The 18,911-nt window shown below is 34.4% G+C and overlaps 1 protein-coding gene across 2 annotated transcripts in view; it reads right to left on the bottom strand.

Annotated features, from left to right (window-relative positions):
* The window catches only part of Ipo9 (Importin 9), a 105,128-nt gene that overhangs the window by 46,484 nt on the left and 39,733 nt on the right, over positions 1-18,911 (bottom strand). For both annotated transcript variants that reach the window (XR_011334608.1, XM_069838415.1), the window contains exons 10-11: positions 11,479-11,626; positions 5,059-5,218 (exon numbers count right to left, since the gene is read on the bottom strand). Coding sequence is in view for 1 of the 2 variants with exons in the window: in XM_069838415.1 (XP_069694516.1) it covers positions 5,059-5,218; positions 11,479-11,626 (308 nt within the window). In the remaining variant the exon portion in view is untranslated. The remainder of the gene's footprint in view (positions 1-5,058; positions 5,219-11,478; positions 11,627-18,911) is intronic.

Below are 18,911 nucleotides of genomic sequence, written 5' to 3'. Positions count from 1 at the left end.
TGCATGACCTATACAAAATCAACTGCATTAACACGTTGAATGCCACTTGACGCGTATACACGTCACACGGTCCTAGCGCCATATGCCAATGACGCATATGCACGTCATAGTTGTTTTCTTGCTTTCCCGCGCATTATTCCTTCAGTATTTTGGTTATCCTGTATTGTTATGCAGTATTACTTACTGGAAGGGTGCTGCTATTTATTATCATTCTTGGTTATTACCTTCCGCTCATTTAAGTAGAGAAATCATGGATGACAAATTAGATGATAATTTTGAGATGCCTCCAGGTCCTTCAAATGCAAAAAATCGTAAAAGTGCGCCAGATAAACTTGCAAGGATGACGAAATTGCGCGTCTAGTGAATACTTCAATGCCTGATTCGGACAGTGACAGTGATTTCAATCCAAATGAAAGCCAAAGTGAAAGTGAAATGAAAGCGAAAGTGAGAGTGATAGTGAAAGTGAAACTGGTTTTGAAACATCTAATAATTCAAGTACTATTCCAGTTGCCACTCCAGTTCAAAATGTGGATATTTCGACGTCTTATTTATCTCACTGAATTTGAAGACGGTATTGTTGAAACAGTAAATAAAAGAGGGCAAAAAGTACAAAAGTCGCATGCAATTTTTTTTAGTTGGTTATTTAACGACGCTGTATCAACTACGAGGTTATTTAGCGTCGATGAGATTGGTGACAGCGAGATGGTATTTGGCGAGATGGGGCCGAGGATTCGCCATAGATTACCTGGCATTCACCTTACGGTTGGGGAAAACCTCGGAAAAACCCAACCAGGTAATCAGCCCAAGCGGGGATCGAACCCGCGCCCGAGCGCAACTTCAGACCGGCAGGCAAGCGCCTTAACCGACTGAGCCACACCGGTGGCCGCATGCAATTAAAAAGTATAATAACCACATGTCAGGCATCGATCGGCAAGATCAAATGCTTTTGTATTACCCATGTGAAAGAAAAACAGTTCGGTGGTATAAAAAAAATTGACATCCACCTCTTCCAAATAATGTTACTGAACGCACATAATTTGCATCCTCGGTACACCACAAGGAGTAGGATTTCGTTATATGATTTCAGACTTTCAGTAACACGATATTTGCTATCGTATGCAACACTCAGCAGTCCAACAATCAAACTGGTATCACCAGCTGTGAAACACCTGCCTGCAAAACAACGCGCTAATGAGAAAGGCAAAAAAAAATGAGGAAATGCTGCAAAGTGTGTTACAAGAATGGCAGAAGAAAAGAATTAACATTCTACTGTCCTGATTGCCTTGGTCAACCTGGATTGTGTGTTGATCCCTGCTTCGGAATCTACCACAAATGAAGTAAGATAGGCCTAATTTATTTTTCTCTAACAATATTTCAATATACCATCACGTAAAAACAAAAATAAGTGTGACACGTAAACGGGTCAAATGGCACTGATAATGGAATATTAATGCAGTGCCGGTGATGCGTAAATGCGTCATCAAGATTTCAAACATTGTCTGTACTCGAAAATTGTATATGAGGCTAAAAATTATTCATAGACACTATTACATGATAAATAAACAAAAAACTAATCGGCTCCTGGGGATAGATTTTGCAACAATACAGTCGGCAGCAAACATGTTAAAAAGGATGAAATAATATTACTACTCAAAAACCACAGAACACTTTTAATTATCATGCAGCAGTAAACAATATAATTTCAAGAAACAAAACAAGTAGACAGGCACAGTGTTGACGTCACATAATGAGACTCCCACTCTCTGCTTAGTGCATATGATCAGAACTGCCTTAGAGGACAAAGGAATCAAACCTTATGAAGCAAAAAGAAAAAAAGCCATAATTTAAAGGGAAGAAATTAAAAAAAAAAATGAAGTCTTCTCAGAGATGCCTGATTTTTTCTTTCAATGAATATTACAAGACCAATAATTAATTAGTATGAACTAGAGTCGATGGCAATTCGGAAGGTGGTAGTCTGCTAGCGTTTGCGTCGAGAGAGACAGACAGAGAGAGGAAGGCAGCGTATAACATTGCCACATCGCACTTCACATGCACGTGCAATACAAATAGCACAGGGGCCTGTTTCATGAAAGTAATAATTTAATACCATTACTAAAAAGGTAATAGCATTAAGTAATATTATTACTGTTCTGTTTCATAAAAGTAATAGTTAATAATATTATTTATTACTGTAAATGCTCATAACATTACTAAAATAAATAATAATAATAATAATAATAATAATAAAGTGTTTCATAAAGCAGCAAAGATAATTAAATTTATTAATAATATGAACGTTAGTTCCATGACTGTATTTTAAGTAATAGTTTAATAATTTGTAAAAAGTAAATGCCAATGTAGGGGTTAGATTTTGAAGATAAAACCGTGAAAACATTTGAAATGGATAATTCTGACTCAAATAGTGATGAAGAGGGCGTGTTTGTCAGACATCCAAGAAATTTTAGACAACAAATATCCTACAACCATGCAAGAAAGTTACGAATATAATGAAAGGTTTCGGCTATATCAACAAGTAGATCTATTGATAAACTAAAATTAACTTACGAGATTTATAGGTACCGTATCTACAATTCCACATCGCAATCTCTAATCAGAACATATTTGCATTTTGTATAGTCAGGTAACTTCTTGAAAATATTACTTACAACATAATCAGCAATAAAAACCCATTCCTACAATTTCAGTATTTTTATTAATTTCGTCATAACATTAATCTTCTACAACATCCACACATTCAAACTCAAATACGATATTTTCTAGGAACGACTTCACCGCGTACGTAATGTCGTTATTGCATTAATTATTTATTTTTGGTAAAAGATTATTTTTTTGTGTATTTATTTACCCTTGCACCAATAATTTTTTAAGCTTTTTTATGTACTTGCGCAGTATTCCGAAGTATAACGGAACTTGAAATATCTTGCATAAGACGCTTTATAGGGTCCACTAACCCTGTCATTAACACTGTCTGTAAGGCTGCTACAATTTATCATCAAAAGTTTTCACGGTTTAACATTTTCATATGGTATTTCTTTAGATAATGAGCATGCAACACACACACACACACACACTCTCACACTCTCTCTCTCTCTCTCCCTCCCCCGCCATCCCCTCTCTCTCTCTCTCTCTCTCAAACTTTACAACAGCAGAGACGTGAACAATTAGGAATGATAAATATCTGTTCACAATATTTTAGATTTATCAAACTGTTTCTTTTACTCATAAATCAACTGAATCAAATAACAGAAACAATAACTTCGAGTTGCAATGATTTACAATCTTATCTGCAATAGTCTACCAAACCTTTACACATATTACGATATATTCTGTTGTTGCTATTAATCATAGTACTTCAAAGCTTATTTCATTCAACAACTGTTAACAGAGCTATAGAGTGCAGACCAATTAGGTTATGTTTGTCAGCCTTAACCTCAAATCATCTGGCTGCAAACGATACAAACACATTATAACCACTGTTTACTACGCATGACCATTCGCAACCTAAGTCTTATAGAATGCGCTCATTACTAAATTAATAATATTACTGTACGTATTTTATGACTCATGCAAAATGTTTATGAAACAGAATTTAGTCGGTTAATAAAATTACTTTCATCACTGTAATACTTACTTACAAATGGCTTTTAAGGAACCCGAAGGTTCATTGCCGCCCTCACATAAGCCCGCCATCGGTCCCTATCCTGTGCAAGATTAATCCAATCTCTATCATCATATCCCACCTCCCTCAAATCCATTTTAATATTATCCTCCCATCTATGTCTCGGCCTCCCTAAAAGGTCTTTTTTCCCTCCGGTCTCCCAACTAACACACTATATGCATTTCTGGATTCGCCCATACGTGCTACATGCCCTGCCCATCTCAAACGTCTGGATTTAATGTTCCTAATTATGTCAGGTGAAGAATACAATGCGTGCAGTTCTGCATTGTGTAACTTTCTCCATTCTCCTGTAATTTCATCCCGCTTAGCCCCAAATATTTTCCTAAGCACCTTATTCTCAAACACCCTTAACCTATGTTCCTCTCTCAGAGTGAGAGTCCAAGTTTCACAACCATACAGAAGAACCGGTAATATAACTGTTTCATAAATTCTAACTTTCAGATTTTTGGACAGCAGACTGGATGATAAGAGCTTCTCAACCGAATAATAACACACATTTCCCATATTTATTCTGCGTTTAATTTCCTCCCGAGTGTCATTTATATTTGTTACTGTTGCTCCAAGATATTTGAATTTTTCCACCTCTTCGAAGGATAAATCTCCAATTTTTATATTTCCATTTCGTACAATATTCTGGTCACGAGACATAATCATATACTTTGTCTTTTCGGGATTTACTTCCAAACCGATCGCTTTACTTGCTTCAAGTAAAAATGACTGTAATACTATTACTTAATATTATTACTGTGTTTATGAAACAGGCCCCTGGAGAGAATTTAAATTATCAAAAGACAATAATGACCTTAGCCGTTAATTACTATAAGGATGACACCAAACAAACCCTCTTTCCTTCACTAACAATATTCTTTGCACGGTTCTCAATCCCACACCACATGCTTCTGCAGTAGTTTCTTGCATGTTGGCAATGTTGCAGCCAGCATCAAGATGGCCGGCAGCGTTCTGCTCATCAACGTTTTTTAAATAATTATACACCTTAAACACTATTTTCCGCGCCTGCCTGTGCAATACTTGTTTTTTTTTTAAAGTCTCTTCTTCCATTTATTTATCGCGCACGCACGCACGCACACACACACACACACACACACACACAGAGTAAATGTTAGTAGTTCTTATTCAATGTATTGAAACACTCACACATGAACAAACGAACTCGAGAAGTACTTGTTACTGACTACGATTGGTTCTACTGTACAAGCTTGTGACGTCACATACCAGAAATGCTACAGCGCATATAGCAGCCGACAGCCTTCCGAAATACTGTCTAGTCTAGGTGAAAATGTGACGAAACAAGTACACAGGACAGAAGGACAACGCTATAATGATCACTCAATACTCACCGACAAAACTAGTGCTAGAGTTTCCATAACAAGACTTAGAACTTCACATGAATACTGAGTTGCCATTCCTAAAAGATTGTCCATCATTGTAGGAAGCAGTGAAACCAGCATCTGAGTATTGTTTGAATTCTTCAAATGTTCACAGAAACCCCAAACAGCACTGGAAAGAACAAGAGACATGAAAAGCAATCAAGCAAAACTGATACATTTCGAAGAAGATTATGTCAACGAACTTAATTTAGTTTATGCTCGACCATACCGAAATGTACTAATTATACATCTGGTAGCAGTCCTTTAATGCATGTCATTAAAGTACACCTACTCATTGAAGTACAGGTCTTCAGCCAATCATAACTCAGCTTACATGTGTTCAGCCAATGACAAGTCAGCTTTGTACCGTTATAAAACCGCAAGTATTGATTATTCTCGGATATGCAATCGAAAGAGAATTAGTGAAAAGTCACGGAGGCTGGAAATCCAATACTGTCGCAGAAGGTTATGTTCTGTTACTATAATAATTAGCGTTAATTGTAAATAATAGTCAAATAAATTCAATTTGTCATCTCGTTTTTCAATGTCGAATTCAATAATCAAGGTTATAATATTATAATATTATCAAGTTTAACGGGACTACGTCAAGGTCAATGACATTATCGTTCCTCGGAAAAAATCAATACTTTCGCGTCTGCGCACATCTCACAATTCACGACCTAGAACAAGGTCACTTCCGATCTTGTCAGTTACAAATAAAATGTATACATCTGAATACCGGTAATTTCAAGTTAGAAATATGGTCGAGCATAAAAAGTCGTATGAAACTCGCCTATAATGGTAATTAAGAAGCTCGTATGGAAATTATTAAACTCGCGCTCGTTTCATAAATATCCATACTCGATTCTTAATTACTATCATTATAGGCTCGTTGCATAATGTACTATTCTCAAGTTATCGGTTATACATGTTACATTATACTTTACATTGCATCCCTGTTAACTCGTTCCATACACACACATACACTAACACATTGACAGACTTGCATATTCACATCAAACAGCTATTCACAGGAGAAAAGAAGCAGTCGATACTTCTCGATATTAAAAGCCTTGAAACAATTTAATTTCGCAACCCTGTGTTATCGTTCACCTCTGCTGATGCATGTGGATGTGAGACCAGCAATTGGCATTTCATGGGCTGTCACGCCAGTGATTATTATTTCCTCTCTTCCTTTACTTTCTTTTCATTCTTCTTTTTCTCTTTACTTCACGAAGCTCAGTACGTAGGGAATATGCATCCATAGATAGTTGCTAACCACTAGGATCACTACTATCACCTCATCATAGACAATGTGAAATAGTACCGACACAGTATGTTGTTCTAGTACCCTCAACAACTCAAGCTTCGTGACTGTATATACTAGCCTGTGCTGTTAATATAATAGAGATACCCTTTATTATTTCACCATTGGGCATATTGTCATAAAAAATACATTCGTCCTATAAGTGATGTAGGGGCATTGCTTGTCTGTGGGCAAGGTGGGTGACAACCTGGCTGAACCCAAGGGGTATGAACTGTCTCACTTCAACTGAGAGGAAGTTTGCAACTGGAAAAGAGATTAGTTGAGTTCGTGCTTTTGGCCTGTGCAGTGGTACGTGTACCATCTTTATCTTACAATATAAAAATAAATATGTTAAATTAGGAAATAGCTAGTTGAAGTTATATGTAGTTTATATTTATTTGGTCCTTAAATAAGTTTCGTGTGTATAACTTTTGATTGCAATCAATAATTAATGGAATTAAGTACAGTAGAACTTGGTTATAACGACATCCAAGAGACCTTGAAAATTATGTTGTTAAAAACGAGTGTCGTAGTAACCGAGATTCATATTATCAGTCTAGTGAGGTGGAAAGTGAAAAATAATAAACATAATTAGGCTTATTTTAGATTTATGTATTCACTTTTAAGCATACCATGAACACAATAAAATACATGTACAATTATAAACACAGTATTCTGTATTAAAACAATTTGTTCATTACTCACCAAACTTATTTACTGAGGAATGAAGTAATCAGTCATTTTACTCTGTTGTCTCCTACTTGCCCAATATACACTTTCTGAATTAAATTCTATGTTTATTATTTCAGTTGCAATTTCACTGCTCCTTCTCCTAGCTTCATACTCCCTCCTCTAGCTTCATAGAAATGTTCACAATTCTAATGGCTTCTAAAGTGTCACTCACTTCTTTTAGTGACCATACTGCGTTAAAATGCGCGCACTTAGTGAAAACTTCCTGTCAAAACTGACCGCATGCAGGTACCATTAATACCGCATGAATTCGGGCAAGTTACAATGGGATGGGGAATCTGCCTGTATTCCAGAGGTCTACGATAGAAGGGAAAACTAAGGATTTGCCAGATTTCAGCTAAATATTTCTTAAAATACTTTGGTTCTTAGAAAATTGTATTCCAAACTGAGGTTGAAAATGACGTTATATGCGAGGTAGACGCATATGCATTTGTCGTATTAAGCAAGGTAGAAAAGCATAATGTCTTATGGGGAATTAGTTGGGACCACAGAATATTTGATGTTATAGGCGAGGTGTCGCAAAAAACGAGGTCGCTATAACCAAGTTCTACTGTATTTACAACCTAAACATTTAACACATGCAGAGAGAATTTCTGCAAAAAAAAAAAAAGGGCAGCAAGATCCATTCTGAATATAAAACAGAAGTGTAGTGATAGAAAGAGAGCTTACAACAGATATTTCAACAAATCGTTGTAAGAAAAGTGTGAATGGATTTGTTGCTGTGAAGTAAGTAATTCATTCTTTTGTTTTCCTTATGTATTGTTTAGGGTTGATGATGAATGGTGTACAAGGACAGATATTACGGATTTAAAATATTTGTCTGACAAAAAAAAAAAAAAAGAAAACATGATCTCTTGCAATTGAATTAAGTTTAGCTTTGTTAGGCCAAATTGATATTAGACAACAACGATGAGGGCTATAGAGTTTCTCTTCGGAAGCATAATGAAGAGGTGGACATGAACAGATATATTTTTCCACACATTATTGATGCAGTAAAGTTTTGTAGTGAATTTGAACTCGTCTTAAGAGGCCATGATGGAACTGAAGACTCAGGTAAAGCTGGTACATTCAAAGGATTAATAAATTACATGCCGTAACTGATAGTATCCTAAGAGATCGTTTAGAAAATGCGAAAGTGTTCAAAGGCACCTCAAAAACTATTCAAAATGATTTGTTATCTAGTATGTTGTCAGTATATCAGCAACATATAAAAACTGAAATCAGTAAAGTAGATTATATATCATTGCAAACTGATGAAACAGCAGATGATCTCAGATGACAATAATTTTAAAATACGTATTGGGAAGTGAAATTAAAGGATGATTTCAGATTTTTTTGAGGTACATGATAGGAGTGGTCAGGGCTTAGCAGAAATAATTTTACAGCAGATAATAAAATCGAGGTGGACAAGGTTCCCGAGAAATTATCTGTCATACGATGAGGGTTATGCTATGAGAAGGAAAAGAGGAGTCCAATGTTTGGTCAAGAAACAATATCCCAATGCTAACTACATACAATGTTATGTGCATCAAGGCAACTTACTTTACAAAATGATACATCCTCATCCTCTCAGAGTAGAAAATTTTTTGAAGACATTCAAGGCATTAGACCATTTTTTCAAGATCATCTAAAAAAGTATGGACTGCTTTGCTCAGTTTGTTCAAAGAAGAATCGCTTCCATTCCCACAACAAGATTGTATTTTCAGCAAAGGACTGTAAATAGTGTATATGAAAACAAAGACAGTCTAATAGAATGTTTTCGACATATTCAAGAGACAGAAATAAATGACAGACATGCAAGAGGGCAAGCAGCAGGATTTGCTCATACCTTGAAGGATCTCCAGTTCCTAGTTTGGTTAGAATTGTATCATAAAGTTATGCCTCACGTGTCATGTAGCTATTTTCTTTCACCGCATTCAGTATAGAAACATTGATGCATTTAAAGTTAGAGAATTTTTAGATAACTTTAATGATGCCATTTCTAAAGTTCGAAAAACTTATGAATAAGAGGAAGTGACAGCTGATGAGCCTCACAACAAAAGAAGACAATACAGAGAATACACAAATCCAAGAAACACTCATGCTGCTGTTCTTGAAGTATGCGATATTATTGTCAACAATATTAGACACATTTCAGTTTTTGGACCATCTTAGTGCTTCAAAATTGTTTCCAGTTAGTAATTTCAAGGGCTGAACATGTAATTTCCCAGCAAATGATCTCACAAACAATATCAAAGCTTTCCCACTTTAAATGGAGAGAAACTGAAAACTGAATTGGAGGTTTTATGCAGTCATGAAGATATGCACACTGCTGTTCTTTTACAATTCTTTATGTAAAATAACACATTGCGCACTTTCTCGGAATGTGTCATGTTGTTGAAAATTATAGTTACCATCCCAATGGAGACAGTCGAAAGTGAGTGTTGTTTTTCAACACTTAAGCGTATTAACGGCCACCCTACACCATTATCTCCTGGCCTAGTTGCCTCGAAGTGGTGCTGTCTTGGTATCACTTATGAGGTTCAGTCCTGCCTTCGGACAGTTGACTAAACAACAAGCGTATTAAAACATTTTTAAGAAATTCAATGGGAAATGAAAGACAGAATGCTTCAGCTGTGCTCTCTTTGGAGAAGAAAGTGATTTGTGACATTCCTGAATTCAACAAGATGGTTATTGAGAAATTCGCTACAGCTAAAGAGAGGAGAGTTCATCTGATATATTTACATGCATTAAGTTTTCAGGTACGTGTATTATATGAGGAGCATCGTTTCAAATTGTAAGTCCAATGGTGGACAAAATTGAGTTTATACAAATCTGGCTTTCAGGTAGTAGCCTGTAAAGCAGGTTTGAATAATTTCAAGGAAAAATTGTTCCGGGGCCGGGTATCGATCCCGGGACCCTTCACTTAGCATGTGAACGCTCTTCCGACTGAGCTACCCAGGAACTATACACCACACCGTCACAATTTTTCCTTTGTATCCACACGACTCAAATGAGCTGACAAGATGCCAGAACTCAACTATGAGTGCACACAAATACTGTGTGACTTAAATTGTGGCTATCTGTTAACGTACCTCCAGTAACGAATGTATTATACAAATCTGGCTTTCAGGTAGTAGCTCCCTGTAAAGCAGGTTTGAATAATTTCAAGGAAAAATTGCTACTACCTGAAAGCCAGATTTGTATAATACATTCGTTACTGGAGGTACTTTAGATTTATATGGTATCATTATCGATGCAGTTACTATGGTAACTGGCAATGAGGATGATGGTAGTATGGCTACTTGTGGCTGCTTAGAAGAAAGATGATTCGAAAAAATGTGAAAAAGAATCAAACACCATGAATGGATTAACATCCATCCGGTTCGATTCATGGTGTTTAATTCTTTTTCACATTTTTTCGAATCATCCTTCTTCTAAGCAGCCACAAGTAGCCATACTACCATCATCCTCATTGCCAGAACACTCTGTAGGCCTACATAAAATTTGTTTAATGTATACATTTATTTTTTATTAATAAAATAATGTTTTATTTAATAATAACAATAATAATGGTTTTTATGCATTAATTTATCTCGTTAAAGACATTTGACAGCAGGAAGAAGTTATGAACACTCTGTACATCAAAATGTTTAATGTGGAAATTGTAATTTTATATTAACAAATAATGTTATTCTTTAATAATAACAATAATAATTGGTTATTTTATGTATTTGCCTCATTAAGAATTTTTAATTACGAACATTTGTACAATTATTGAATCAAAACGTATTATGTCCAACACATTTTCCTTCAATTTGAAGAACACAATTGAAAAGTGATTTCATTTTTTCAAGTTCCTTGAAGTACGCCTCAAGCATAATACCTTCACTTTTTTCAGTTTGTGAAAAATTACCCGGATTAGGAGTAATCAGTTTTTCGTTATTCCTGTAAAATTTTGTTTTTTTTTTTTTTGGACATAATATGATTTGAAACGATGCTCCTCATATATTCTGTTATTTTCTACTTATGCAGTATGTTGCATTGGTTTCTCTTTGTTTATGTGCTTTTTGTGACCTTCCAATTTCACTGTTCACAAGTTGCTGCTGGTATGTTCAGCATGCAATAGCCAAACTGACATCAAATCATACAAGTAACTCATCAGTGTGGATGATATCTGAGGCGCAAAATAAGGCTCTAGTTTGGCTATTATGGATTCTGAAATTTCGTAGACAGGAAATTGGCAGTCTCATTACCGAACCACAATGCACAGCACTTATAATATGGGACAAGAAAATTATTACTGATGGTCTCCAACAGAATTTTCTTGTATATTTAGTAAATCCTGCACTTACCGAACAGCAGATATTCTTATATTTGGCAACTGGCTTGGTTGAAGGCCAGTTGCAGTTGCTTGAAGAAACTGCTCTATCATCGGTGGAGACATGAAGTGCGCATATCGACTCCCAAACCACAAACAACGTCCAAGTAAAAACGGAGGCCCTGAAAATTAGTACATATTATCAAACACTTTCAACTGAACAGTTAAATTGGAATGGACGAACCGTAGTGGTTAAAGTGATTAGTTAGGGTGGACACAGGTCTAACAAAGCAAATGTGATTTACAATAATAATTTGGAACTTTTGTTAACAAATTCAAATTCAAATTCAAATTTATTTACAATTTACATTTGAAATGAATACATGTGAATAGATACCCGAAATGAGCATATGCTCGTGCTCGGGTACAGTTCAGTAGTCTACATAAATTTTACAGGGATCAAATAATAATGCTGAAGATAGAAATAATAGTAATAGTAATAATAATAATAATAATAATAATAATAATAATAATAATAAAGTAATCGTGACAGAAATGATACAAAGACTGTAATACAAAATAATTCATTAATAATAATATTATTAATAATAATAATAATAATAATAATAATAATAATAATAGTGATAAAACAAAAATATATATAATAATAAAATAAATACTAAGACGGATAAAACAAAATATAAAACCACTAGCGAGAGTTAACACAACTTAAATAAGCATATAATAACCGGAAAAAAATGACGAACTCGAAAATCAACAGAAAAGTTCGTTGTATCGCAGACGACAGCAACCGCCGTATTGACATTGTGTTGTGCATTAATGGTAGTAGGGGGGAGCCGAAAGTCTACGTAAGTACCATTCTCTTCAAATCTTCTCGTACAATCATGGGAAGTTAATGCTGCAAAAACAAAATGTCTACGAGTCAAACTGTTCATTATTACCAGGATAAATACAAATAATACTGAAATATATTAATCTAGTTTCAGTTATAGATCTCCCCTTTTGTGCAAGAGGTATCGTATCAAAATATTTTATGAATGGCGGGGAAAATATAAATTTCAAGAACTCTCTAGTGACAAGAGATAGTGACAAGTACAATCAAGTGTATCTGTGGCGATGCTAAGAAATCATTTATTGGAGATATACACTGTTATTAATTAAGAAAATGATCTATTTATATTTATTACAATGGTTTATCTTATAGGTTACAATGCATCAGATAAATACAATAAAAATTAGTACCATATAATGCTAGTATCAATAAAAAAAATAAATAAATAAAAAATAAAATTGATCAAATATCATACAAACATTTTCACTTTATTTTTAAACTTAAGAATGTGTAAATTGCTTAGGTCTGGATTATTTTTCAATACTGAATTGTATAGTCTTGGTCCATAATTCCTACTGTGTCTTAATCCAGCTGTAGTGTGGCATTTAGGTTCTGCCAAAAGAGTTGGGACATTTCTTCTGGTGTTATGTATATGTTTTTCAGTTATAAAATTCATTCGATTTTTGTGAAAGTAAATTAGTACTGTACGTTTATATATTTGCTCAATTTTTAGTACTTGGAATTCAGAATAAATAAATTGTGTCGGATAATCAAGTGGTTTATGCAGACAAATTTTGATGATACGTTTTTATAGTAATATTAATGGAGTTAGGATAGTCTTTGTCATTCCACCCCATCCTATTATTCCATATTGAATGACTGATCGAAACAAGGGAAATCTGTTTTAGAATAAATAGCTTAAGTTAAAAATTATTTTGAGTTGGACCTGCTCAAAGCATTTTTCCTAGAGCCGTCACTAACTCTAAAATAAAAGGTACAGATTATCAAGTAATTCACAAATTACACACCTCACTTTATAATTCTCCGTCTACTTTAGTAACTGATGGGTTATGAAAAATGAATGAAGTGTATCTCATTTTGATAAGGGTGGATAGTTATTGGAATTATCATAGATGAACACAAGCATATTTTGATCCAATGCACTTTTGGTTGGAATAGAGATGATAAAAAAAAAGCTCTCTCTAAAGTTCTATACACAATCATATATATACTACGTAATTTACTGAACAACTATTGTCATAAAATGGCACACCTTTTTCACTGCAGATATTGTGCAGCAATCTATACTAATAATAAATCTGTAGCCAAAATTTTTCTGGTAATTTTCGATTTTCCAAAAATAATTGGTGTTAACATGTATAATTAACCATCCTGAAACCGAAAATCGCTTTTTTGAAATGTTTGTTTGTATGTCTGTCTGGATGTTTGTTACCTTTTCACGCAATAATGGCTGAACCGATTTATATGAAAATTGAAATATAAATTACGTTCGTTGTAACTTAGATTTTAGGGTATATGGCATTCAAAATATTTTATTTAAAAGGGGGGGTTATAAGGGGGCTTGAATTAAATAAATCGAAATATCTCCCTTATTATTAATTTTTGTAAAAAATGCTACATAACAACAGTTTTTTTAAAGGTGATTTCCGATAAGTTTTATTCTATGCAAAATTTTGATGGGACTGATATTTAATGAGATAAATGAGTTTTAAAATTAAAATAACACCATCTAAGGCGCTGCAATTAAATAAAAACAAATGACTTCGTCTATAAGGGGCCTTGGACAACAACATGTATAATTAACCATCCTGAAATCGAAAATCCCTTTTTTGAAATTTTTGTTTGTATGTCTGTCTGTCTGGATATTCTCTGAACCAAATGATCATATTTTAATTATTTGCATGTAATAACAATTAAGAAATATGTTAAAGTAATTATCATTGCACTAAATGAGTGGTCTCTGGACCAAAATGATCGCATTTTAATTATTTAAATACAATTTAAATTAAGTGACATATTAAACGATTTATCCTTCTATCAAACACGAATGTTCCCTGGACCAGATGTCCTATTTTAATTATGTAATTACTTTATATTTATTTCTAACAAGTGCAGCGGAGCACATGGGTACGGCTAGTTAAACTAATAAAGGTCTATCAAATTATTCACTTTCGTATTCTATCATATTCCTTTTTCCTAAAAAGAGTCACTATTTCCTCTGAAGTCCTCCACCTGCTCTATGGTTTATAGTTACAAAGACATCTACAACACATTAAGAAAAGTGAATGGCACAATGCATAGGTTTAGTAATGTGGGCCATGTCATACTGCCCTCATCCACCATAACCCTCCTGCTGATGAGCCACCTTGGAAGTTGAATTTTATTCACAAAACATCATGCAGGTGCTTACACTAATGACTAGGGCTAGGATTTTTATGACCTATAAATCATAAAAAAATGTCCTAAAACATTGCATTTATGACCTAAAAATCTTTCAAAAATGCCCTAAAAGTTGATCTTACATTCTAAAATTGCCTTAGTAGGAAAAGGAGTTTTGTTCTACTTAATATTTAGACTAGTAATTAAATTAAATTGTAATACCAACATTTAAGTTTATTTAATTTTACATAATTTTTTCTAAGTGGTACACTTTAATTAATTATTTTACCTGATGTAGTTTCCATGTAGCCCATCACAAGGCCACTCTTATACGGAATTAGCAAATATGGAGGAGTCTATATTAAAGGGATGGTTGGACTGATCCATTACATGGGGTGTACTACGTTAAAAGGGCAATATTTGTGTAGAAAAACGATAAAAAAATTATTATACAAAAAAATGGGTATTAGCCACTGGCGTAGCTCGGTCGGTTAAGGCGCTTGCCTGCAAATCCGGAGTTGTGCTTGGGTGCGGGTTGGATTCCCGCTTGGGCTGATTATCTGGTTGGGTTTTTCCCGAGGTTTTTCCCAACTGTAAGGCAAATGTCAGGTAATTTTTTGCGAATTCTCGGTCTCATCTCGCCAAATATATCACTATCACCAACTCCATCGACGCTAAATAACCTCGTAGTTGGTACAACGTCGTTAAATAACAAAGTAAAAAATAAAGGGTATTAATGGACAAAATATGTATACAAAATATCAAAGGAAATAAACATTATTTTATATTAATAATGGAGATTTGCGGCCAAAATTAAATTAAAACGCCTAAAAAATGTCCAAATAACACAAAAGATGCTCTTATGAGTTTAAACAGGCAAAACATGCAAAAAAAAAATGCTCTTACAAATATATCTTAAAACACTCAGTTTATCACATAACATATAAATACTAAAGCGGCTACGTTTCTAGCTTACTAGAAAAAAAGATGCAATTTCATCAAAATCCTAGCCCTACTAATGACACTTCCTGGCTCTCGTAAAATTCTTATTTTACATTATCTTTAGAAAGAAATTCATGTAAGTCTTTTGAAGCTTTATCAGCAAATAATTTTGTAGATAAAAATTGTCACTCTAAACTGAATATATTTGGATGTATACGGATTTTAATTTACATTTGGCACTGCTATTGAGAGATTAAAGATAACTACTTAACCCGCTATTTGTCGCTATATGAGCATTTTGCTCACATTTTTAAAACGTGTAAAACTGGCAACGTCTGCTAGTACAATTTTCCCGCTCATTCTACCTGACTTCTGAACCCTCCTGTAACAGATGTTTATGTTAGATTCAACAATGATCACATTCGTTATACTTTTAACCAGTCTCGTTTTAGCTCTGTCACAAAAAATGTGAACATTTTCATTGAACAACAAATCACATTATTAAAATGCAGTGCTGCGCGATTTTTTTTTTCTAATTGTAAGTTGACATCTAGTAATAGCATTTTGTGATCTGCAAAGGCTCTCTACCACTGTGGAGTAACGGGTAGCACGTATGATCGTGAAACAAGCAGGCCCGGGTTCAAATCTTGGTTGGGACAAGTTACCTGGTTAGGAACTTCAGTTAAACTGTATGGTTAACCGATGTTTTACAGAATGTAGTAGATTTAATCAACTCCAACTTCTGTTTAAATAAATTTGGTAATTTATATATAAGATAATCTTTCAATTGGGTACAAGTAGCACTGTGGGTAAAATGCTCACACGCAACAAACCGTGTCAGTGGTAGCAACAAATGACGGATTAAAAACAAAAATAAATTAGCATCAATTAAGAGAAAGAGAGAGAGCACTTTGGACAAGAGTTTTAAACTGCAATACATATGACCTTATCCGCCAGCGATAATTACGACACTTTCTATGCAAAATATAAATAAATGTTCCATAAATTTAAGGAGTTGTAGAGAGTGATGTGGTAAACATTTTTCATAGATGAATCTGAACACTGGAATGGATGGTAAATCTAGCGGAATAAAACAAAAAAATTCAAGTCTAATATTTTGACAATTTCAGACATCAGAGCTCTTAACCAATACCTACAGTATCTCAATGCATGTGATACCTCTGAAAAGCCCTTGTTTATGTTTAGTCTAGCTACAGAAGTTAAGTGTATTGGAAGAGAGTATTGTCTGATCTCGTTCAGTCACTGATAGAGTGAAATAGTAAGTGGTTGTAAATTCTTTGTTTCTCAGTTGACGGCAGTGGCGTATACTGGTTAAAGGGTTTGGGCTACCGCTGACCCTATTATTACACAAAATATATCTAACAATTACTTTAATTTGAATTACTATGGTAAAACTAATAATACAAAATTATTACATTATGTTATATTATAAACTTTTTCTTTTGTAATTTCCTTGGGCTACCGCCGGTAGCCCGCAAAATACGCCCCTGGTTGACGGTAGGCTTGTGAAATGGAAACTGAAGCTGAAGGTGTGTGCTACCTTTTGCATGTATAAGTAATGAAATAGTAATATACGTTACAAGAGCGGTATGTTGACGTTTTCATGGTCGAGGAAAAGATTGAAAAAGCGAAATGTAGTTGAGCTTCTTTAATTTCCGAGAACATGAAAACAAACATACCACTCGTGTATCGTACATTATTTTGTGCGAAGATCATTTATTACATACCTGAAAGACGAATTTCTAATTAGTTGCAATGAAATCTCCATGTTGGTTTCTGTTTAATGACGGCAACTTCGGAAAACTTAATATCTTTCTTCAACATTGTTGCTATAAAATGTTTTCTGTGTTTACTATACTCCAGCAGGCCGTGATATGCGTCTGTCTTTTTTTTCCCCCCCCCCAGTCTATAAATGCGAACTTAAAACAAACGGTAAGGTTATGTAATGATTTATTTTTCATTTTAATATTTCAACAATATTATTTATATAACATATTGCAGTAATAACATCCGCATCTGGAATCTTGTTGATTTTTTCACGGCTTCCTTAATGCTACTTGTATCAGGAATGCAATAAGTTTCGTGGAGTAGTAGACTTTACTTAATTTTTGCAAATATTTAAAAACAATAATTAACATTGTAATTTAGGTGACATTGCAGTGGTAAGTTTCCAATTTATAATTATTACTATGTTAAACGTCTCTAAAAATAATATGTTAAAAGCCTAAAGCAGTAAAATGAATGTCGCGCTTAAGTGGTAAGAAGAGGGAAATTGTTATGTGTGTTATGTTGGGAATACTGAATGTGGTATTTCACACTTACCGTGTATTGGTTCTGTGTGGAAAACAAGCAAATATGCACGATCTCGCACAAAATTTATTGCGATAAAACCTTTTATTTGCATAACATCTATAGGCATTTATTTTCATTTTATTAGCTTAATGTTTGCCTATACTTTTAAAAATGAAGGGCATCAGTGGACACTGCAATTTTTAGGACAACATATCAAGGATATATTAAAAATTTAAGTTTTTAACCTGCCAGTGGTCACTATATGAACATTTTCCTCACACCTTCATAAAAATGCGCATATATGTATCTTGATTCTGAATAATGGTTTTCTCTCTAGCTCAGTTTATTTTTTTTAGTTGGTTATTTAATGACACTGTATCAACTACTAGGTTATTTAGCGTCGATGAGATTGGTGATAGCAAGATGATATTTGGTGAGATGAGGCCGAGGATTCGCCATAGATTACCTTGCATTCATATTACGGTTGGGGAAAACCTCGGCGCTATACTGGAGAATTACCACGGTCACTTTGAACCGTGCCGATACGTTTACCACCAAATTTAAGTAAATACACAATGTCACCAACATAAGAACATGACGTTGGTGTGTGGCGTAGTTGGCGGGAGAAATTTTTTTCTCTCTCTCTCTCTGCCTCCTTCGTTCTGAACATTACTGAGAGATAGCACCAGTGTTAGCTACAAAGTGTATTTGTGCAAATATATTGCAAGTAGATTACGTGACTTATTACGTGTCTTAGATGAGAGTCACGAGACAAAACAGATTTGTGCTATATTTCTTTTTTTTCTCTCTCTGTCTACCTCCTTGGTTCTGAACATTATTGAGAGATAGCACCACTGTTAGCGACAATGTGTATTTGCGTCAATATTGCGAGTAAATTATGACGAGTGCCTTAGATGAGAGGCTCAGGACAGAAACAGTTTTGCTGTAGCGCATGCGCG

This window comes from Periplaneta americana, chromosome 10, assembly GCF_040183065.1.
Source record: "Periplaneta americana isolate PAMFEO1 chromosome 10, P.americana_PAMFEO1_priV1, whole genome shotgun sequence".
Lineage (NCBI taxonomy): Eukaryota > Metazoa > Arthropoda > Insecta > Blattodea > Blattidae > Periplaneta > Periplaneta americana.
The sequence above is the reverse complement of the archived record's forward strand: the minus strand, read 5'-3'. Positions and strand labels throughout refer to the sequence as shown.